At 52.2% G+C, this 22,960-nt stretch overlaps 2 protein-coding genes across 2 annotated transcripts in view; one reads left to right on the top strand and one right to left on the bottom strand.

The window, feature by feature from the left end:
- Positions 1 to 18,802, bottom strand: part of MFSD13A (major facilitator superfamily domain containing 13A) — a 32,579-nt gene extending 13,777 nt beyond the window's left edge. The window contains exon 1 of the mRNA XM_057421046.1: positions 18,605 to 18,802. The gene's annotated coding sequence lies outside the window, so the exon portion shown is untranslated. The remainder of the gene's footprint in view (positions 1 to 18,604) is intronic.
- CUNH10orf95 (chromosome unknown C10orf95 homolog) lies at positions 10,688 to 11,417 on the top strand. Its single transcript, XM_057420976.1, has one exon. It carries the CDS (start codon positions 10,743 to 10,745, stop codon positions 11,415 to 11,417), a length of 675 nt encoding a protein of 224 aa, XP_057276959.1. The 5' UTR covers positions 10,688 to 10,742.
- Positions 18,803 to 22,960: the final 4,158 nt, after the last annotated feature.

The following is a 22,960-nucleotide window of genomic DNA, read 5'->3' as shown; positions in this document are numbered from 1 at the left end:
CGACAGCACAGGTGCTTATAATAGTGCTGATGGGAGCCATTTGTATGGCTTCTTGTTTAATTACAGCCTACTGAATGAGCAGTAAGTACAAATACCACCAGTGTAGGCACCTGTAGCTGAACATGAGCAAAGGGTGTGTGGGGGTAAAACAGAGAAGAAGGAGGGCTCATCACTGTAGTGTTTAGTGGTGGGCTGTTTTCTATGCTATTCAGACTGCAACTTCAGAATTTGCAGGTCTGTTGCGGATGGTGTTTTACTGCTTTGGGAAAGACCCTGAAATTTTGGTGAGTGTTTTTGAGGGTTTTCTGTGCTGACTTTACCTGTTCCTTTACCTGTATTTTCTTACCCTTGTTATGCCTGAGCTTTTCTGTTCAAGGACTTTGTTTTGTTTATTCCCTAGGGCATCTAGCTAGCTGAAGCATGTACCTTGTGTTAGCTTTAGTAGTCTTTACAGGTAGCTAGGGTTAAAGCTCCTTATCTGAGCACATAATGTAATTGCAGAAGGAATGAGCTTTCTGTTGCCTTCCTTAAGTACAAGGGCATGTTTAGGCAGGTATTGCAACCCTGGTTACTACAGGAAAACTTCTGCAAGGTGCAGTGTGGTATTTTGGTGCATCTCCTAGCTCTGTACGTGTCATTAAGGTAGGTCAGTGAAAGGAGACTGCGGAAAGCAAGCTGCTTTCTGTGTGCTGCTGTTTCTTGCTCCTTGGTTAAGTGAAGGCATCATCTTGGTTGGTTTCTCTCAGGATGTGAGTACACACTCACCAAGTAAATGCCTCTCTCTGTTTTCTGTGCTTATGACTAAAGACTGGTCTCTGTTGCAATGTTTTATCAGTTAGAATCGCAAAACCAGTACTAGTGCTAGCTTAAATGTCTGCAGTAATAGCAGTGTGTGACTGATGTATTCTACACTTTGCTTGGATTTTTGTAAACAGAAGTGCTTAAATCCCTCTGGAGGTGATGCCTTTCACCCCAGCACATGCGCTGTTGTACCTAATAGATGCGAGTAGCATAACTTGGCTGGGCCTTGATTCATGCTAGTGCTTTAGCTTGTAACTTATCTAGACAGATACTAATGTAAATTGTTATTGTTGGCTGGTGTTAGGCTTTAAACACTTTAGTTTGGAAAAGTTGACATAGAAGGGCTTCTCTGAGTGATTGCGGCTTTGGAAGCAGAAGATTGCCTTTTGATTCCCATTAAAAAATCAATGGTGTTACTTGCAAGCTATGTTCTGTATTGTCTAAAGACCATAACAGAAGGTAGCTGGATTTCTTTCATGAAACAAATGTATTAGAGTTGTAGATCAGCAGATGCTGCAGCTGTTTGCCTTGGGGGATGCAGTAAGAGCAGTATTTTCATGGGCAATTCTAGCTCAGATGCTTGAACTTGAGCTAGAAATAGTGTGCCGCTGTTGTAACGGAAGGCTTTTTTATACACTGAAGTGATGATATGTATCACAACCCTAAAATCTGGATAATCTGTTTCCTGCCCTATCTTACTGTTCGGGGTGTTGATCCCATGGGAAGATGTCGTACAAGTGCATTAAAAAGCTATGCCTTTCTGGCTTCTAAACACACTTTCTCAGTGCTGGATGTGCAGGAATGTGGGTTCAAGTGTATTTCAAACACGAGTAGTTAAGAAGCAAATGGTTTGTAGCACTGGATGCTGGTCTGTTCACAGAGGAAACCCACTGTGGAGAGCCAGGCTGTGTAACCAGTTAAGCCTTTGTAGGACACCAAGAGCACTTCAAGGGCAAAAACCTGTAATCTAGCAGCTGAGGGAATGGGATGCTGTGATAGCACAAAACCAGTGTGTAAAATGTTTCTCTGCTGTTGAAACTGTCTCTGTATGAGATAAGACAGCAGCTGAGGAAACTGGAGCTAGGCAGAGAAATCAAGGCCAAAGTAGAATGCTTTGTCTTGGAGTGTGTAAACTAAATATGTAAACAGGAGGAACTCGAGATCATGGGGGAGACTGAAGAAACTCTTGTAGGGTAGAACCTTGCAAGGCCACCCGCACTGTATCAGTAATATTATGTAAGGCTGAGATTGCCTACGTAACAATACCAGAAATGCCAGACTCCGTAGCAAAACTAAGACCAATAGGGAAGGAGTAATTGGGGTGGATTGCCTATTTAGGAGGAGACTAGTGGAAGGAAGGCAAGAGCATGGCAAAAAAGTGGAACCTGGAATGAAAGAATGAAGGTGGGAGCATCTGACTGCAGGAGCACAAACATCTGTGCATGGTAGTGAAGTCTGAAGGTTGGGATGCTGGAATGATGCTCCTTGGATGAGCTGCTGGACTCTCCATCAGGTCTATGTTGCAAAGATTTGCTGTGGGAGGGCAAAGAGGGGCAGATTTGCACTTGGATACTAAGTGGTGTGGGAGGGAAGGGTGGCACCCCTGTAACTCAATAGCACTTGTGTGTGTTTTGTAAGAGTTGATTAGTAGCTTGGTAGTTGTGTGCAAAGTGATATAAGTAACCATGAGGTACTAGTGGTGTGGTAATGAAGTTGTTGATCACTTGACTGATGTATTTGTGTGAGTGCCTCATAGAAGTTAGTCCCCTGACTGCTGTCTGAAGGGGATCAGCTGGGCAGAGCTGCTAGTTGGGGTCCAGGAGCTCTTGATTTGGGTTAATTGATACTGAGATATCTTTGTGTGGATGGGAATGATGGATATGGGATGAACTTCTGAGTGAGAGAGTGGGTCTCTGTGCAGGCTGTTTCAACATGGAAGGGATTACTGGGACTGAATGCTATAAAGTACAGATTAAAATATGCTCAATTAAAGTAGTGTCTGATACAGAGCTGTGTCTGAAAAGGGGTTTAGATGAGGAAAAAGATGATAGCTTTTTGGATCCTGTGACACAGGGCATGGAGATTCTTATCTCAGGTGAGGAAGACCTCTGATGCAAAGGGTGCCTACAGTGGTTATTAGGAAGATGAGACTGGTGGTGGGAGCTATAATAACGCAGAAGCTGGGCTGTGCTGAAAGCAGGACAAGTCAAGAAAGGAGACAGCTTGGAGTGTCCAGAGTCTAGACCTTGGTGCAGCAGCCATCTGGGCCCAGGGAGAGGCTGAAGGGGTGATGGTGTCAGGCAGGGTGGTTTCCAGTGCCCTGCCTGCTGATGCAGTCACCCTGTGGTAACATTCACCATGTCTTATTCTTGGCAGTGCAGCCATTTCAGACCTACTGTGTTATTCAGCAGCTGCAGCGAGAGGAGAAGTAGCTGCTCCAAACCTCTCTGTCACCACCGAGTTGTGTTTTGACTGCTATTTAAGCAGAGTTATGCAGGGGGTGGTTTTTAGATAGTCAAGTGAAGACTTGCTCTGTGATGACTAGGGCTTTTCCTTGTGTTTTGACCTCGTACAGTGTCTGGGCTATTTCACAGACCTTGGAAATAGATGCCAGACCCAAACCAGATTTCAGTGCTTTCTGGGACTGCTGCTTTGAATAGCTGAAACAGATTCACTCCCCCTTCAAAGTGCCTTTATAAGGGGTGACTGACTGTAATACGCATTAACTGCTATTTCTGCAGTTTACAGTGCCAGTTGGAGCTCTTTTCTTTGTGTTGCACTAGTAAAAGCAGGGTGAGGACTGGAGTCTTCTGGCTGAAGAAGATAAAGCCTCCCCCTTGGCTGAGTTGATGGGGTGTTTATGCAGCAAGAGCTGGGAGTGGTCCCAAGCCCACCTCTTGGAGAGGGAGGTGGATCTGAGGCCTTCTAGGCTGTCCATCACAAAATGAGCTCTGGTAACAGCTGTGCTCATGGTATCTTTTCAGTTGGCTTGGGCAGCTGTAAGAATCTTGACACTGAAGTAGTTCCTGATGGATAGGTCCCCCCTGTGGTGTGGGGGGAAGTAGGGTCAGATCCCCAGTGTTGCTGGGGAATTCCTCTGACTGGGTGAATGGTGTGTAGAGGGGATGAGGCTGCTTTCAGGCTGCCTTCTGCACCAGTTGCTCCACTCAGAGGAGCAAACATGCTGCTTCCTGGCTGAAAAGCCTTATAGAACAGCATTTTTACACTCTACAAAGCCTGCATACTGGTGCCCTGCAGCTTGGGCTGTTCCTGGCTCCTCAGCTGTGTTCAGAGCTTAATCTTTTGCTAGCTTCAGAGATGAATCAGTGAAGGAATTGGTCTGCTCTGGAAACTTGGGCTGCTTATCCTGCTGCCAAAGTGAGGTGTCACCCCTCAGCTGCTGTTCTTGTCCAGCTCCTCACCCTGGGGACAAATGGGGGCCTTACAGCCATCTTCATCTGCTGCTTCGATCCCACCAAAATAACTTTTGTATTTTCCCTTTTAATAAAAACACAGACCTGTGTGGATTGGTGGGTTTCTCCTGTTTCTACTGATCTCTGCTTTTAATCTCTCTCAAAACCTTTCCACCATGTAGCTTTTGCTGCTCTTTGTGGTGTCATTGCTTTCATTTGAAGTTCCTGCTCTTGTCCGCAAAGCCCTTTTCTTTCTTGCGGGCTGTTTTCAAGCTCCTTTCAGTATTGGTTACCTTTCTTTACATGTTACCACTAGACAGTACAAGGGATGGCAAATAGCCTCACCCCTTTTTCTGAGAAGCAGAGGCTGTGTTCTCCTGCTTTGCCAAACTTTCCATCTACAAATACCTAAGAGGATCAGTGTAAGGAGACACTGGTGTGTAACCAGCTCCTGGTATTCAGTGCCAGCTCTGCCTGCAGGAAGCAGGTTGTTGCTATGTGCACTGTGACATGAATTGTCCACAGAAACCTGTGGCCATGGTGGCACTTGAGCTTCAAGTGTGAAGCAGATTGTTCCTCCTGCTAAACTATCCGAGTGTGGGAGCTGGCAGGCTGCTGTTCCGGTCCAGGCTGTGCTCTGGGCCACTGGAGAGGCTGCAGGGGTGCAGTGTGTGAGCAGGAGTGTGGCAGAAACTTCATCTCAGCCCACCATGCAGCATCTCTCCCTTTCTTGATGCTGCAAGACCTTGTTTCTTCCAAGAGGTCAACCCTCCCCTTGGATTGTGGCTGACTTTAAAAAATCAAGACCTGTTCTCTGCAGCCTTGGTTGCTACTGCTGGTAATCGGCTACTGCCTTGTGTCACCCTGTTGTACTAGGTATGATGTAGTAATCTCTTGTGGAAGTATTTAACTCTTCGGAGTGCTTTGCTGGAACATTGTGGGTTTGCTTTTGTCTGGGAGATTGCAACAAAAACCCGTGGTGCTGCTTTACCTTGAGAGATCCAAAATGCTTCCATGATTAAGTGGCATTGGTGTGGGAAGCTGCTCCCATACGTAAAGTCCTGAAATGACCCAGCTATTGCACTTTCCTTGAATTTCTGTGTTGCTGCCAGGCACGTCTTGCTGAGGGAAAGCATCCCTTTTAGGAAGACAGCCAGTGCCTCTGTCCTAAGGATCTTTACTGGCTGGAGAGGATTGAAGTGATTGTGTTGTACTGCATGGCTTTCTGTGCCACTCTCCCACCTCCCCAGGAAGTACCTGGGAATCTTCTCCTGGGTGTCTTTTTCTTAAAGACCTCAAACAGAGCCTGATTTTATGTTGGGAATAGTGGGAATGGAAGTGATAAGGAAAAATAAGAAACCTCTTTGTGATCTGCTCCCATGTGCTATCTCCAGCTACTTGGATGCTGGATGTGTGTCTGACTCTGGCACTGGAGCTGTGGAAGACAAACCTTAGCTCGATGAGTATGTTCAGTTTTAACCTCTCTCTTCCAAAGCACTCCTGGAAGCTTTTTTTTTTTCCAAGGGAGGCCTTTGGCAGGGCTTTGTCAGAGGGTGACAGTTATGCAGAGTCTGCTCAAAATGGGGAGACTAACTGGAAATAACTCATCGTTTCTTCATCCCCTTGGTTAGGGGAAATGTTGCTTTTTCAGTACTTATCCCTGTACCCTTGGGAGTTGCTACAGAGCAGTAGCAGCAGATCTGTGGGTTTTGTGGGATGGGGAGAGCAGGGCAGAAGGAAAGATGGAAAGAAGAGTCTGAAAGTTTGGGTGCTGGAACAGTGGAGAGGAAAAGGTGACTTAATGGGATCTCCCTGTTTAGCAGCTGATCACAGGGCAATGGCATGAGGCAAGAATAGTCTTGGTTGATTATTTGAGTAAAATAAGTGGGCATGTGCTCTTCTGTGGGCCCAATGCTTTTAAAGTTGTGTTGGCTTTCAGTATGCTTCCCAAGGAAGCATCCAAACCATTTCAAGCTGCCAGCCTGACCTGAGGACACAGCTAACGAGTTACTGCTTCAGGTGGACAGGAGACTTGGTGACACTTCTGAACTGTTGGCCTTGGTGAAAATGATCTCCAGACATAAGATACTTGTATGAAGTTTCACACTTGGATACTGTGGCACACTGTGTATGTTGGTCTGTGCCGTCCTGTAGTCAGGATCGCTTCAATCTCTCTGCCAGAGAATGTGCAGTCTGACATGTACTCAAATATTTACACTTTCCTGTTTTTTTGTGGCTCACAGTGGGCTTTGTGCTCCATGACCAGGTAATCAGAAAGCTCCCTGGATTTGAAGCTAGCTTGGGTGACAGTAAAGCTTTACTGCCTTGAGACATGTCCAGCAAAACCATGTTTTTCTAATGCTAGCAAGTAATTTCTGCTGCTTTAGATACCAGAAAAGCCATTAACAGCATTAGGCATTAACTAGTGGTGGATTCACCTGTAGTAAGTGTGTAATTGAGTGGTGAAACAGAATCTGCTCTCTACTTGAGCTATCAAGTGTACTGGCTGGTTTTGTGTTGCAAACATTGCTTGACTGCTCCTTAGCAACTCTGTCTGGGTCAGCTGGCTCTGAAGCATGCTTTTCTGGGCAGATCAAGTATTTTGGGAGCTGTAGTGTCAGCCTCCTCGACTCTCACCAAGACGTGTGAGGAGGGAGAGGCCCTGCCAGATGGCTGGGCATGGGTGAGGGAATTGCTCTGGGAAAGAGTCTGAAGTATCATGTTCTCACCAAGCAGAGATGAAGATCTCATTTCAGCTGGCTGTGACCCTCTTGTGAGTTCTCTCCTCTTTATTTGCTGCCTGGCTTCTCATTCAGCTCCAGCCAAGTGGGGTTGAACCCTTTTCCAGCAAGGTTAAAACTGCTGGAAAGGCTTGAAGGCAGAGGCTGCCTTGTTTCTTATTGGGTTGGTCTGTTGTTACTCCCCGCTAGCAACCACAGCTCCAGTGCCCAGGCTGGTGAGGCTTGGTTCCCAGGCACAGTGTGCTGCCTGCCCAGCCACCCTTTCAGTCTGTGCCATGAGGGAGCTGGTGTATAGGAATGGATGGCTGTGGCTCTGGGACCAGAGAGGCATTTAGCAGAGCTAAAGCTCTAAGGACTGTTTTGCCCTTTCCTGCTCAGGTAATGGATATGGTGATGTTTCAGAAGGCATAGCAGAGCTTGAAATTGGAGCAAGGGTAGAAAGTGGATGGTAGCCTGAGGAAACAAGTCAGCCAGGATCTCCTCTTTGGCCCTACAGTTGCTCCTGAAGAGCTGGGGGGATTGATGCTGTTGGATGCTTGCTTCCAAAGCCAGGGCAGCCTCTGGCTGCTGGCACTGGAGAAACAGGAGCAGGTAAAGAGGAAGGAGAGACTTGGGGGATGGACCCTTTCCTTAAGGGGTACCACTAGGTAATGTTAGTGTCTGGGGCTTGTTTTGCTTAAGTATCTGGCTTTTGATGCCTTCTGGCCATCAGATGGCCCTACAGAAGATCACCTTCCTGCCAAACCCTGTTTTCCCTGAAGCACTGCCTGCTTTCACTTCCCAGTGAGCATTTGACAGGACCAGGTAAGCTGGTACTGGTGCTCTCAAAACCCTCTACCCCTGTATGCATGGATTTGTCACACTGCAGTTAAGCCCAACGTTCTCTAGCAGGAATTTGCTCCACCTGTGGTCTCCCAAAACCTGCCTTGGGAGTGGAAGCAAGCCTGATGGCTAATATGAATGATAGGCACTGGTGTAATGGTGGGGTAAACAATGTTGTCAGCCTCTGGGAGCAAGAGGCTGCAGCTCTGGAGGGGCAAGGCCGGAGCCTTGTGCCTCCTGCATACCAAAACCTTGTTGTAACACACCTAATGCTTCAGAGCAGTGCTGTGCCCTGCAAGCCAGGAGCTGGGATTTGTCCCCTTGTGCTTGTGAAGGTAAGCCTCTCTTGGGTCAATCCTGAGAGATCTGGTGCTTGGGTAAGGGGGAGATCTCGGTGCTGGGGGAGCAGCAGGGACTGGGCAGCATCAGGCAGCCAGAGCCCCAGCACAGAGCCAAGGCTTGCCCTGATGGGTTTGCACTCTCCCTCTGGGGCTGTGAAGTGCTGTCTACGCTATGTCTGCTGTCAACACCCTCCTCTGGGGTGATCTGCTTCCAGGGATATGTCTGCACTTCTGTGGTCAGGCATGTGACAATGCTGCCCTGGAGCACTCCCAGCCCTGCTTAATCCTCATCTCATTCCACCTCTTACCTCTTCAGTTTGCTTCCTCTTGTGGGCCATCCTGCCTGGCTGAGCCACCAGCTTGTTCCCCTTATCTTTTCCCAGTGCAAAATGAAAGCAATTAATAGTAGTGCTTGGGCTGTCTTGGTGCTGGAATCTGAGTGATTAAGATGGCCTGTCACCCTTCTGCAACTGCATGGGAGAACTGTGAGCACTGATGCAGCGTGCAACAGCAGATGGTAGATGGACCATCTGTAGCTTTGGAGCAAGAACTGGTGGTGATCAACTACATGAGAGAACAGCTTCTCCAGGGCTGTCTTAAACAGGCATGAAGCAGGAGGGGCAAGCTGGGCTTGCATTGTCTCCCCTCAATGGCTGCAATAGCTATGTGCTCTGTATGGACCACTTGCTCTGAAACACAAAGGGTCCATGGAAGTGATCCTGTGGCTCTCGGTAGGGATGCAGGGCTGAACTGGATTAAAAGAGGCACTGAGGCTGGTTTTTAAGAAGATCATTTTATTCCATTTACCCACCTCATGCTGCTATTGACACACAATATCCCCCTGGATTTCTGTGGTAGCTCTGAGCAAGTTAGGCAGGCAAGTTGTTAGGGAGGTAGCTAATGGTGTCCTCTCAATAAAGGTATAATGAGGTGTGCTCAAACAGGGGGCAGTGGAGCTGCAGGAGGCTCAGCTCTCAACCTTTTCTGAGCAGTCAGGCAAATTTGGGAAGAGACGTTTAGGAGCCCTCAAGCCTAGAGAAGAGCCCAGCCCTGTCCTTGCCCGGTGAGTGCCTGAGCTATGCTCTGTTGTAAGCTGGGCTAAATGCAGGAAATATCGCAGTACCTGCTCTCTTCCTTCCCAACCTGCTAATGAGCTGGGGAGACCCCAGTTAAATTTGATTTGCCTGGAAGCCGTTTCAGCCTCTACTTTTTTTGTAATGGCTCTAAATGAAGTAGGTTGTAAACTTTTCCTTTCCTCCTGTTTGAGGATGTGATGGTTATGATGGGCTTTGCTGCTAGGCTGCAAGTCTGGTTTAAGGGTACTGGGTACTGCCTGGTCTTGTTTAAATACTCTAGTGCTGTTCCCTTCTGCAGGGTTAGACTTGGAGGTCTGCACCCATGGCAAAAGCAGGCTTGAGCTAGTGCGGATTATGAACCTCAAGGGACAAGAACAACCTCCATTGTGTAGTACCCAGCATTGCTTGTGGCAGGCAGGTTATTAGGGGACTGCCAAATTTCCTGTTAGGCTGGGGGAAAGCACAGAGCTGAGGGATGAGTTTCACCATCTTGGTTAACACTTGCGAGAGGCAAGTGTATAGTTAAGGCTGTAGCAGAAAGAGGCTGAAGGATCTAAAGTGGGGGGTTGAGGGGGAATGGGGACAACAACTTGGTTTAGTTCTGTGCATGGACTTTTCCTGTCTCTGGTAGCAAAGTTTCTTTAAAAAAAACCAATGCTATGTACAGCTTTCCTTCCTGCCCTTGGGGAGAGGATAATGAGTCACAGGGAGGACGTGGCTGAATGCCCTGGAGGATGCTTGGATTGTCTGGTAAGGGCAGGCTAGGAACAAATTCGGCTGTGGGTCAGAGTTTCTCAAGGTAAATGCACACTTAAATGTGAATGATAAGTAGTGAGACTGCAGTGAGATGCTTTTACATGAGAACTTCGTCAGAGGAAATGTGGATGCAGCTGGATTTTGCTTTAGAAACAGAGCAGACGCAGCTCTTGTTTGCTGATCGTGTTGTAGGAGTGCTTTGGGAGGATGGGGAGAGTCGAGGACGGTTGAAGCTTGCTTTTTTTAGTTGAAGATCTTGCTGTCTGGGCAAGGACATGAAGTTACTGCAGCAGGGCTGGGCTGTGTCTTCTTTCCTCTTAGCTGGAAAACAAAACATCTTTCACTGGTGTTCGCCTTCCCCATTTGTATGCCTGCTCAAGGGTCTCCAGCTTCTTGAACCCTGTCTTGCTGCTTCCCAGCAGTGCAGATGTGTCACAAGGATGTGAGGCCATCTCTTCTGCCCGCAGTGGTTTCTATGCCAGCTGGTTCCCACTCTTTTAACTGTGAGATCTGGGTGGGTTAAATGATGAGTCCTGCTGAGCAGCTATCGGGCAGTCACTGGCAATAAGGCTCTGCTTGTTCTTGGCATGTTACTGCCCTGCAAGCTGCAGATGCAGGGAGCATCTTTTATTAGTTGGTATCCTTACAGTGCTGCTAAGCGTATCTCCCTATTCAGCCTCGTTCTGGAATGTATATAACCAATGTAAATTGTTTCTCTTCCCCTCACAGCTTTTAAGACTCGGCAACTGTTCTGAAGAAACATCCCTTGTGTAAAACCCCAGCTCCTGTACCATGTACCAGTCTGGCTTTGTGCCACGGGAGTATTACCCAGCTGTGACCCCACCTTCTGCCTTCGCCTACCCACCACTGCGGACTGGGAGAGCAGAAGACATGACCAGCCCTGTGATGCTCCCTCCCGTCCACATGCACAGCTTCTACAGCCAACCCATCACCTTTGTGGTGGACCGGAACAGCCACCCTGACTATGAGGGAGGTCAGGTGGAGTATCACCATCTCTATGGTGCCTCCCGTCCCTACTTCCATCCCTACTACGCCTGGCACTTCCCTCCCATGGTCCCTATCCCTCTCTACCATCCCTATGCAAACTACAATCCCTATGCTGCCTACCAGAGGTCAGATCAGTATCGTGATACATGGCCAGAAGGCTTCACAATGAGAGGAGAACTTCAATGGGGGAAGCTTGGAAAGGTGTTTGGACCAAGGAAAGATCTCCCAGCATTTGTGAAGGATGATCTCCGAAGGGTTTATGGCACCTACCCACGTACCAGTGTCTCCATAACCTACAGGAAAGGGGAGTTCTTGGTGAAGGGGGACCCCAAGGTAGGAGAGCAGGAATATACAGTGGAAAAGAAAGTTATCCAGCAGGCTGTGACCCCCAGTGCCAGTGAGGCAGATGACAGCAGTGAGGACCGAAACAGTAAGAAGAAAAAGAAACAGAGACATTGATGTAGTCCATCACCCAATGCCTCAGGGCCCTTTTGGAAACCAGTTGGCAGCTGTTCTTGGTGCAGCTGGCAAGTAGCACAAGCAATGAATGCCATCACCTCTGTTGGCTTTTAACTGCTCCCCATCCTTCACAAGCTTATGGCAACTTTACACTTCGCACAGTGCCTGCCCTGTGAAGAAACCACATGGCACTTGTCTGTCAGATCAGCTCTTTGGTTCTGGCTTTGAAATGAGAGCTTGATTTCCACTGGTTGGTTGTGCGGTCACAGTCTGGTGGGGGGATGTCCAGGCAGCAGCCCTTCATCAGAAAACTTCAGCCTCTTCCTACTCCGTGCAAGGGAATGTCCTGGAAGCTGGCTCCTTTCCTGGCACTCAATAAGATCAAAGTGGGGTTTCTTCCAGGCTCGGGACAGTGCAAGTCCCAGAGGAGAAAGGGGTTCTTGAACACTGCAAAGAGCAAATATTTGCATGTCTTGTCACTGCTGTTTATGACCATTCCATTGTACTTAATCACTGTGTAATGCCTGTACGCAACATTTCCTTACATGCTGGCAGAAGATCCTGGTGTCCCCATCCTCTTATATTTGGTAACCTGGTGCTTGGTTCTCCTGGCCATGTGTCCTTGTTGAAATCACTGCTGAGACCCTCCTCTGGGTCTCCCTCAGCTCTGGCTAGAGGTGCTGGCTCTCCAGTGAGATTTACTGGAGTTGTGAACCACAGCACTTTCACAGCTTGGTCTCTTGGAAGGGTGGACTTCAGAGTTGTGCTTGAAACCTGGAGGGCTGTGAGGGGCTGGGTCTGACTTGTAAACTTCTGTACCTTTTAAATGATTATAAATAATAAAAATTTCAAATGCAAATGTGTTATATCCCTGGCTTTTAGCTGCCTGGCAGCTATCTCTCCTGTGAACAACCTGCAAATTGGTCTGACACCCTTTTGCAGAGTTAGGGATGGGTTTGACATGGCTCTTGCCCACCTATGGTGGGTTATTTTGCTTGCACTGCTTGGCAGTACTTGGCAGTACCCTACCTCGCCCTAGTTTGTTGCCTGACAGTTTCATCTTTGGGGACTAGTAGGGACTTTCTGGAGTGTACAGGAGAAACAGGTCTGCTCTGTCCCCTTGTAATCTCCCCCTGACATGCCATATGGGAGAAGGGCCTAATAATGCAGGAGGGAAATGTTTGCTCCTGGTCTGCAAAGCAAAGGAGAGAGCCTGTGCGGGTGAACTTAGCTCTGGAGGGTCTGAGTTGCTATAAAGTCAAAGCAAGTGGATTTTCTAAAACTAATGCAACAATTTGTCTCGTTAACTATCTGGATTTCCCCTTCACCCATCAGCTTCTTGGAAAGGGGTTAATTCTGCTGCCAGATAAAGCTGCAAGAGGGCTGAACCAGAAAAAACTGCTGCAGAAACCTCAGACCAAACTGATGCTGTTTAGCTGTGTTGCAAGAGTGGCTGCAAGACTTGTTGAATGGGCTGGAAAAGGCCTCCACTAATGACTGGTGGGTGATCAGCTACACCTTTAGTTATCCAGCATAGGAAAAAAGCAATTCCTGTCTCTTTATCTCCCTTGGCAAAGCAGAGCATCTTGCCCAGGTGGAGATGTGCAGTTAGATGTCCTCTGTCCTGGTCTGCAGCTGTATTGCTGCAGCACAGCATTGCAGGGTGTTGCACTTCCTGTCCTTCCAGCAGCAGCAACTGCTCCTACAGACAGTAGTGTTGCATCAGTAGTTTGTGCACTGGATCCTTGTCCAGGCAGTGCAGTGCTCTGCTGGGGTGCTGGAAGCAGCTTTCCCCTATTCTCTATGTCTGGTTCAGGGCACAGCTTGGGCTGTCAGCTGCATGCTGTCTGCCATGAGAAGGGTGTTGGGAAGGGGCTGCTTTAGCTGGGATCCTGGAGCAGATGCAAACCAGCTCTTCCAGGTGAGGTGAGGGGGAGCATGGGATCTGCCCTATGGTGATAAGTAACTTACCAGGACCTGCATAATCTATCCTAAAAGCCACTCCTCCAGCCAAAAAATTCCTGTGCAGCTTTGCACTGTGTTACAGTGGACATCTCTGGAGCCTGTGGCTAGAGAGCAGGCACAACTCTTAGCTTTACCCATCCTTCCCTGTTTATCTTCTGCATAGTTTTGTTTGATTTTGCTGCCCGGACTCTGAACAGGAGATGGCTGGGCACACCCAGGCTGTTGTTCTGACCATGTGTATTTTTAGCAGAGGCTTACAATCGCATGCAGTACATCAGGAGGTAGCAATGCATTTGTTGTCCCAAGTGCCATTTCACTTCCAGATGGAAGAAAGCATTTTGTAGTGGGGGTTGAGAGAAAGCCTGATACAAACTGCCACTGCCTTGAGTGGTTTTCCCATGGTGGCCACAACTCACCTCCGTCCATACTCTGGTCTCTGTGAAGGAGCAACTCTCAGTCCCATTCTCGTCCTAGAGGATTGAGGCTTATTTGCTGCCCAGCTGCAGAACTGAATCCATAGGGCATTTTGGGAAGCTTTAACGCCTATGGAATTCAGTTCTCAGAGCCAAGCAGCCAGTGCGAGTCAGCTTCCCCTGGCCCCAGCCGGCTGTGTTCTCCATCTGCGAGGGGGAAAAAAAATAGGAGAGAGCTCATCATATCTCTGATGGTGCAGGCGTTGTGCTGACACAGGCTTTTACAGCTGCGAGCCGCTGCAAGGAGAGGGCTGCGCAGCCATGGCTTTCCTTGGAAACTTCGCTCAAGTTGGCTGCCAGTTTTTCCACTGCTTCCACGTATCGTCCTATCATTGGGAGCCGCTGCAAAGCTTCAGGTCAGCCCTGAGCTCTGTAAACCTGCTGGAGCTGGAAGAGAAATACCGTTTCTCCCAGTTTGGGCTGGTATTCATTGATGCATTGGGAGTCCCATCTACAGATTTGCTCTGTGCACTGCAGTAAAACACCCCTTAGCCTAAACTCCTCTCCTTCCACATGTGTATCTGAGAAAGGGGTGCAGCTGTATGGGGGGGAATGCTCAGCCCTGTGGGAGCATCCCAGTGCTTCCAGGCACTGTCCCTCTGCTCCATTCATGCTGAAACCAGTGCTCAAGGAGCCCCTTGAACTGGGAGGCAGCAGCTGATGGATGGAAGTGGTTTGTGCAGCTCATGATACAACAGATGGTGCACAAGGTGCACTGAAGCATCTCTGTGTGGGTCTGGGAAAGGACAGAGGGCAATTCTGCTGCTTAAAATGAACCCACAAAAGGCCTTTTCCAGGTATCTCAGGGAATGGATCCAGGGAGGGATCAGTCTCAGGCTGGTGTATCCCACAACTATGCATGTGCCCTTTGCTGCCCGCTGCCCCCATGCACTGGTTTTGGCTGCAGAGTTCAGGTGCATGGAGGGGTGGACTCAGGGGACACACAGGAACTCCCCTGAGCAGCCACAGAGGTGCTGTGGCAGATTTGAGCAGCCTCAGTCCTCAGCAGATGTTCATTTCCATAGAATCCCAGACTGGTTTGGGCTGGAAGGGACCTTAAAGCTCATCCAGTTCCAACCCCCTGCCATGGGCAGGGACATCTTCAACTGAACAAGGTTGCTTCAAGCCCCGTCCAGCCGGGTCTTGAACACTGCCAGGAATGGGGCAGCCACAGCTTCTCCAGGCATCCTATGCCAGCACCTCAGCACTCTCACGGTAAGGAATTTTTTCCCAGTGTCTAATCCGAATCTCCCCTCTGTTAGCTTTAAGCCATTCCCCCGGGGATGGAGCTGATAGCTGGAAGGCAGGGAGAGGCCTTTTTTTGGCTTGGCAATAGTTGGAACACAGTTGTGACTGCAGTGGCTCAGAGTGGCTTCAGCAGGAGTAATTGCTGGGAGAGGGTTACAGCCCTTTGCCTTCAGGCTGACAGTGCAGGAGGGGAGCCCTTGGGTCTGATGGATCAGCAGAAGAGACGGGAAATGACACACTGGAGCACGGGCAGAAACTGCGATGGGGGAAGCACCGAGCAACTGTCGGTGCGAGGAGCTCGCTCCAGGATTGCTCAACAGCTGGCCTGGGGCTCTATTTTAATCCATCTGCAGGGAATCCGAGTTCAGCTGGGGCAGCACGAACTCACCATCCCGACGGGTGTCCCAGGGGAGCCAAACCCCATTGCAGAAGCTGTGGGGTCCCAGGCTGCAGGTCCCAGCACACCCTGGGGACCACAGGCAGCAGTGAAAGGAGATGGGGTGAAGCAGAGCCTGACAACAGGGTCCCCCCACCCTGCAGCCAGTGGTTTGGGGTCAGGACTGGCTGCGCACAGTGCTGTTTCTCAGTGGTGTGGCAGAGGGGTTTCAATAACTCTGAGCCTTCCCCCCCCACCTTCTACCCTGCTCTGCAGGCAGGCACCAGTGCAAGGGAACAGGGCAGGAGCCTGCCAGAGGTGCTACAGATGGTTGGGATCAGCTTGTGATGGGTGGTAGGGAATGGGATGCTTTGGGCTGCTCCTTGGCCATGGGGTGGTCACCCGGCAGTCGCTGGGTGTTTAAACACATGAAAAGTCTTTGTGCTTCAAGTTTTAAGCTGTAAAACTCCTCTCTGAGGCATTTACCACCAAAGGGTTGAAGGATTGATGCTGTTCAAAGTGCCAGCCACCCACCTTCCGGCCTTAGCTTCCAGGAGCCAAAAGGTGAAGGTGAGAGAAAAGCCTTCCTCCCCATCCTCCTCCATAGGCTGATTTGGAAAGAAAGAGGAAGGGTTTCAGGGTGAGCAGGATGGGGGGCAACTGTGACAAGCCCTCCTGATGGTGCTTCAGGAGTCATCCTTTTCCTTTGCTCTGTGGCCCCAGGGAGGTGAAGTGGATATTGGGGCACTGTGGGACAGCTCAATGGCTGCCTTGCATGTGTCCCACCATGCCCAGTGCCCCTGCCCTCCCATCTTGGGGCAGGGACAGCTCCAGCAGCTACTGCTGGCATCCTGCCCATGGGTGCTGGGGCACCCCATTGCCAAAAGACTGTTTGACCCAGCTGCAATGGGAAGCCCATGGGGGCCAAGCTGGGAAAGGAGGGGTTGAAATGCAAACTCCGACAAGCTCCAGCTCTTTCCTTTCACTCCTGGCTGTTCCTGCAAGCAAAGTCCCCACCACATGGCATCCACAGCACCCCTGTGACCAAGAGGCCACAGGCAAGGGGAGCAACATGGGCACAGCACCACAGGCAGCCATGGGGTGAAGGAGGCTGCCACCCCCCTCTAAGGGTGCTGGGGTCCCACTCAGTGGGAAAGGGACCGCTCTACCCAACCTCCCGCTTCCAGACCCACCCCTTTTCTTGAGAGCGGCTGCTTCCGTGGTGGTTCTGGGATGCTCGTGTATGTCTGTACGCATTGCATGTGCCAGGCACACTTCTGGGCTCTGCCTTCTCTCTTTGGTGTTCCCATCTCCAGCTTTGCCCCACGTTCCTGCAGCCAGGCAGGGCCAGGGGGTATCCCTAGCCCTGTTCTGCTCTGGCGCAGGGTGCTGGGTAACACCAGGGTGAATGGAGATCGAACCCATCTGGGTGCTGGCTGTTTTGTTGGTGTGGAGGTGCCCAGACCTGGCTCAACCCCACATTGTTTGAGGAGGTGTCGGGATGCAGCACTCATCTATGGGTTGACCATGGGGCGAGCCCGCTGCCCTAGCACAGTGCTGGGGAGGATTGCATCAGCCCAGCCGCTGTTGTGTAGGTGGGAGTTTCGTAGCCCCACTGTGATTTGCCTTCCCTTAGCACCCTGCACTGCTGATACCCTCCTCTCTGCCTGGCTTGGAGCATGAGGGGTGCCCATGTTAGTTCTGGTACACATCCCCTTCTGTGGCTGCCTGTACAAGGCTTGTCTTGCCACTGGGACAGGTCTGGATTTAGGATCCTGATGCTGACCCCAGCAGCCAGGTCCTGCCTTGTTGGAGCTGGCACACATGCCCGGGAGCAGGTACTGCGGAAAAGATCGGCACAGGAGCCACAAAGTTGAGAGCTCCTCAGGGCTCTTGACCTCAGCCCAAAAATGCTGGTGAATCAAGAGGCACCCCAGGCAAGCAGGTACCAGCAAGATGCTGCTGCTGCTGCTGCGGGGTTTTCTGTGCTGCACTGTGTAACCTGCAGCCACTCACAGCCACTGTTCCTGGGGCAGGAGGCTCCAAGGCCCCACGGCAGCAGTGAGTGGAAATGGCCAGCAGTGAGCAGGAGAGGACCCAGGCAGCACCCACAGGCCCATTTTGCTGCTGCAGGAGCCACCCCAGGGAGGCACCACCCCCCCCCCCCCAGCCCCATATATCCCACAACCCCCTCTCCATAAGGCTGTGTGAGGTGCGTTGTCATCCCTGCAAACCCCCCATTGCCTTTCTCCACAACAAGTAGGGGAAATTCTATCAGCAAAGACAAAATACCCCAGCAGAGCAGCCCGGCCATGCCCCGGGAGCATATCAGATGGCCACACCAATGCACTGCCCCATGGCAAGCCTGGCTGGAGGCGATGCGAGGACATGGGAAAGCAGATGTTCACCCATAGGCAACCCCACCTCCCGGAGAGCAGCGCATCTGAGCTCGCATTTAGCACTTTCTGACTTTCTCCTTTGCTCCCTCCCATGGGGCACACAGGGCAGGCAGGAGAGCTCCCCTCTTCTTCGCTCCCTGGGGAGATGAAGGAGAAGAGGCTGCTCCGGGAAGGGACGTGGTTTCCTTGCCGGGACCCCCACCCTGCTCCCACCACCACTCAGTGGTTAACCATTCACTGCTTTAAAAGGCAGCAGCGTCCAGCAGTTACTGATTAGCCAGGACATGCCCAGGGCCAAGCAGTGGTGTTGAGTGGGTGCTGCCCAGGCACCGGCGCCACACCGGCACGGTGGCTGGGCTGTTCACGCAGGGGGTTTCACTTTGCCTTCCCGGAAAGGAAGTTTGCCGGAATAATCCCATGCCTCCCGTCCCCTGCCCTTTAACGTTATCAGCAGAACGGGTCCAGCTTTGCAGATAGCCACAAAAGCCAGGGGTAGAAGTGACGATGCTCGTGCCCCACGCGTGGGGTCTGGCACATCCTCTCTGCTTCCCGCAGCCAGGAGCCGTGTTCCCGCTGCTCGATGCGGGGAGAGCTGCCCTCGGCAGCGCCGGGGCTGTGGCTCCCCGGGGACACCAGCAGCAAAGCAATCACAACGCAACCGCACCGATCCCCCTGCTCCGGCGCAGACCCCCTCCCTCATGGCAGCAGCGTGACCCCGGCACTCACCCGTCAGCTCCAGCTCCATCGAGGCGAGTGCGAGCAGCGGGGCCGGAGGCACTGTTAAATATCGCCGCTGACTTAGTCACTGCTCTTCCTGGACGGCAGCGCGCGGAGTTTCCACCCACTGCTTTCACCTTTGGTTTCCAGGCTTTCTGAGAAAAGGGGAAGCTGTGGGAGGGAGCAACCGGCACCCCCGTGCCAGGGCCGCGGCCCCCAGCAGCCTCTGCTTCCTGGGAAGGGGTGGATGCTGGAGAGGGAGCTGCTTTCCCAGGAAGCTGCGGCACGGCCAGGAGCACCCCTTGCTCGTGCTGGGCTGCCCAGCACCCAGTGCCCCCCTCCTGAGGGGGTGCTGAGTGCTGCTTCCCTAGCACAAGCCCAAGGGTGGCTCAGCCTCCTGCTCTGGGAGTGAAAATCCACCCCTCAGGACTCAGACGCATCCTGTCCTCACCCTGCCAAAGCTCATCCACCTCCTCCTTTAACGTAGTCCCTCTGCCTGTGGCGCCACTGCCAGGGCTGGGATGATCCCGGATCACTGACATGTGTGATGAGTGCTGTCTGTCCTCAGCTTGCAGAGCCCTGCCAGCAGCAGGCACTATTGGCCCAGGCAGCGTGCCAGCCAGTGTTCAACCCAGCAGTGTGCCAGGGGGCTGGTTGCCCTGGGACATCATGGCCAGGCAGATAACCCGCTTGCCAGCTGGGGTGAGCGCATGTGTCCAAGCGGGACTCCTTTTCCCCAAGGTCCCATTCAGCAGCATCCTCTTCCCGTCCTTTCCACACGGAGACATGGAGAATGCCCAACCATTGTTTTTGCTCAGAAATGACATCAGGTCCCTGGGGTTCCCCTCCACGGTGGTTTGGAAACCAGAGTCTGGGGCCCTGGCACAGGCTGCAGCACTGAGCTGATGGCAGGCGAGCACTGCGGCTCCTCCTGCACAGATCAGTCGATGAATTGGCAAATGAATTGATAGGGGATGGTGAGATGCCTTGGCACCCCTGCCTGCCTGCAGCACTGCTGCTGGGCTCTAGAGCTGCCCCCCATGGGTTTCGGTGACATTCATAGAGTGGCTCTGTGGGGGACTGACATGAATCCCTGGGGCAGGAAGCACCTGGAAGGCTGCTCCGCAGAGGTGCTGAGTTGGAGGCACAGATTTATCCCTGCCAGCCCCTCAAACCAGCTGGGTATCCCCAGTTCAGTGCCTCAGGTGTGCTTTTGGGAGGCCAGCCGTGGGCTTGGCTGTGCACCCCAGCTCTGCATGGCTGCTGCACTCTGCCCCACATCTCTTTCACTTTGGGGCCAGATGGGACTTTGGCATGTGAATCAGTGAGCTGAAATACCTCCTGTTTCTCAAGGCCGGGCTGCCCTGGTCCCACACGGGCATTGCACAGCACCCTCCTCACAGGCATCACCCAGCACTCCCGGTCCCAGATGTCTCCATGCTCCCTCCTCACTCCTTCCTCGCTAGCTGCTGCCCCAGCCCTTCCCAGAGCAGCACTGCAACGTCACAGCAGTACCTGATGTCCCCCTTACTGCTGCATTACTTATCCTTGATGGGGTTGGATGCACATTTACCATCTCAGATGTCTCCCTCTGCTAATCCTGATGCCTTCCCTAGTATTAGGCTTGCCCCAGAAGAATATTACCCTTCCCAATACCACTCTGGCACCCCCACTGCTTCCCAGCATTCCCATTGGCATGTGGGTTCCCCATCCATGTACACATCCAGGCTGGGTGGGTTCCATATACCTCTGCCTGCTGGAAAGGGTCCGGTCCACTCCAGAGCTGGAAAACCACCGGGGAACAGAGGGAGAAGCAGGTACGAGAGAGGCACAAGTGGGGCAAACAGGGAAACCACTGCAGGCCCGATGCCAAGGGGATGGGCTATAATGAAGGCAGCAGGGCACCCCCAACCCTGCACAGGTGGGAGGAAGGGAGTGCGCAGCTTTGCCAGTTCCCACAATGCAGGTTGAGAGAGGAAGAGAAATGGGAGGAAGAGGAGGGGCAGTTTGCTTGGAGTTGGATGAGCACCCAGACCCTAGTTTCTGTGGGTGTCCTGAACAGAGGCATGAGTCTCCCCATACAGAGGTATGTGGGTCTCCTGGGCAGAGCCTGCCGTATCTTCAGGCTCCTGCAGCTGTGGACAAAGCCAGTCCTCAGGACCAAGGCACATTTAGGGATTAGACCTGGGGCTCAGCCCTGCAGTAGGACCCATTCCTTCCCTGTGACATTGAGCTGAGACTCGACACCATCCCTAGTCCCTGTTTCTCCAGTTTTCCCTCGTTCTCCCCTAGTCCGAGGAGCGGCCAGGCCTGGCGCAGCTCCCTGCGGAAGCGCGGCGGCTTGGCCTTTATCAGGGGGAAGCGGGAGTTTCCTGCAGCCTCGCTGGTCCGGGAGCGCGGGTCCCTCTGGAATCCTGTGGGAGGGGAGGGGACAGCCCACCGCAGCACTGGGGCTTCACTCCACGGAAGACAATCCGCGTTCAGCTCCAGGAGGACATGGCAGCGCGATTTCCCTGCCGTATCTTCAGGCTCCTGCAGCTGCGGACAAAGCCGGCCCTCAGGACCAAGGTGCATTTAGGGATCAGAAAATAGCCAGCAATTAAACCACCGTGCAGTGTTACTGCTGGAAGCAGCCAGGGGCCTTAGGGAAGGGGGGACGTGCACCTCCCGGGTGCTTGAGCCCCACAGCGCTGCGGGGTTTTGGATGGAAGCTGATGGAGCTGCCTCTGGAACAGGGACCAGTGTGGGGCTGTCCCAGTGGCCTCTGAGGCTGGAAGGGGCTGAGGGCTTCCTCAGCTCCAGGACTGATTGAGATGGGATCCCAGGGGGCTGCTCTGGGATGTGCAAAGCAGGGAGGCGGTGGCTGGAGGTGCTGTGAGGTGATGGTGGATGCTCAGCCCTTCAGCAGACACTAGAGAAGCACAAAAAGGAGCCCAGATCCAGGCCTGTGCCCAGCCAGCAGCAACAGCCCCTCCTCAAGTGAAGGTTGTCCTCAGGTGTCTAATACAGAGCTAATCGCACACTTCAGCTCTAGCTGAGGCTCAGCCCATCTCCAGACCTACCCCTTCAAACGTCGGGCTTTGTATGATTCAGTGTCTGTCTCTTGTACCTCTTTCCTTTTCCCTCTCCACTAAGCCCCTGTTCCTCTGCCGAGAAATGTAATACGTGGAGGAAACCACATCCTTCAGCCTTGCCCTTGGGATGAAAGATGTGGTGTTTGGAGCAGTTTGGGCTCAGCAGGTGCTTTTCCCACTGCAAAACCAGGACAGCACGAGGATAGAGATGCCCTCCCTGACAGAGCTGAGCAGCTTTGGCTTGTCTGCTGAGTCTGATCCTTCAACTCCAGGTCCAAGGGGCCACATCAGCGGCCTCAGGGCCAGGGTGGTAGGACGGGCTGCTCGGCTGTCTGCAGAGAAGCTCAACCCACCAGTGAGTGTCACAATAACCCTCCCCCTGCAAAGGCATGGCCAGCAACAGATATCTTCCTGCCACAGGGACTTGCTCTGCCTTTCTCCCCTGCAGAGCTTTCTGAACACAGCCAGGGTTTTGCTCAGCCTGTGTCTCTGGGCTCAGGCATCCCTTCCACCTGCCGGGCTGTTGTTTTCCTGTGCCATATTTTCACATCCTTTGAGACCTTCTGCCCTCTCCCCACATGGATAGAAACTGGGTAAGACTTCGTAAATCACCAGGACAGAGAGAAGTGGAAATGAAGGAGGGACATGCATTGGAGTTCAACCACAAGACATGGCATTTACTTCTCTGGAACAACTGCTGCCACCAAAGAGATGCTGAAGGCAGCACATACCCCACATAGCTCCCCACTAAACATGCTCCAGCAGCACAAGCCAGTCGCCTTCGTGCTGGTAGCCCCAGAGGAAGCACGTCGGGGGGCAGGGGGAGAAGGGAGTTTCTTGGGTTGTTTTTCCCCTCAAGGTTCCTGTTTCCCCTCCATCCCTGGTCCACGGATACTGGCAGCTCTCCCCATCCCCACACAGCTTTGCAGAGGGAGCAAAACGGATGGTTGGGGCTGAAGGAGCCTGTGGGATGGAGCCGGGCTGAGGAGAGGGGGGCACAGGGAGGCAGGGGTGCCCCTTCGCCCTGCTGCCAGCAGCCATGGAGCTCTTTGGGAGTCAAATCTGCTGGTGAGAAAGGGAGGAAAACCGCAGGACTGAGTCACTCCTCCGAACGCATTCGCATCTGAGCAAGTTCCAGCCGAGCCCTCCTCCCGCTACCTCGGCACGGGGCGGCACGGGAGGCTTACAGGAATGGCCGCATCCTTCCCCCCCCCCACTTCGGAGCCTCCCGTCGGCCAGCGGCTGGGCAGCATCAGCTGGTTTCCATCGGAAGGCTTCCCAGTGGGGAAAG

This window comes from Pezoporus wallicus, unplaced genomic scaffold (genome assembly GCF_028554395.1).
Source record: "Pezoporus wallicus isolate ANWC-B61680 ecotype Strahan unplaced genomic scaffold, APGP_CSIRO_Pwel_v1 contig_3365, whole genome shotgun sequence".
NCBI lineage: Eukaryota > Metazoa > Chordata > Aves > Psittaciformes > Psittacidae > Pezoporus > Pezoporus wallicus.
The sequence above is the reverse complement of the archived record's forward strand: the minus strand, read 5'-3'. Positions and strand labels throughout refer to the sequence as shown.

Bases quoted from the DNA above. Each gene is read 5' to 3' on its own strand.
- CUNH10orf95 (XM_057420976.1), top strand. From the start codon at position 10,743: ATGTACCAGTCTGGCTTTGTGCCACGGGAGTATTACCCAGCTGTGACC.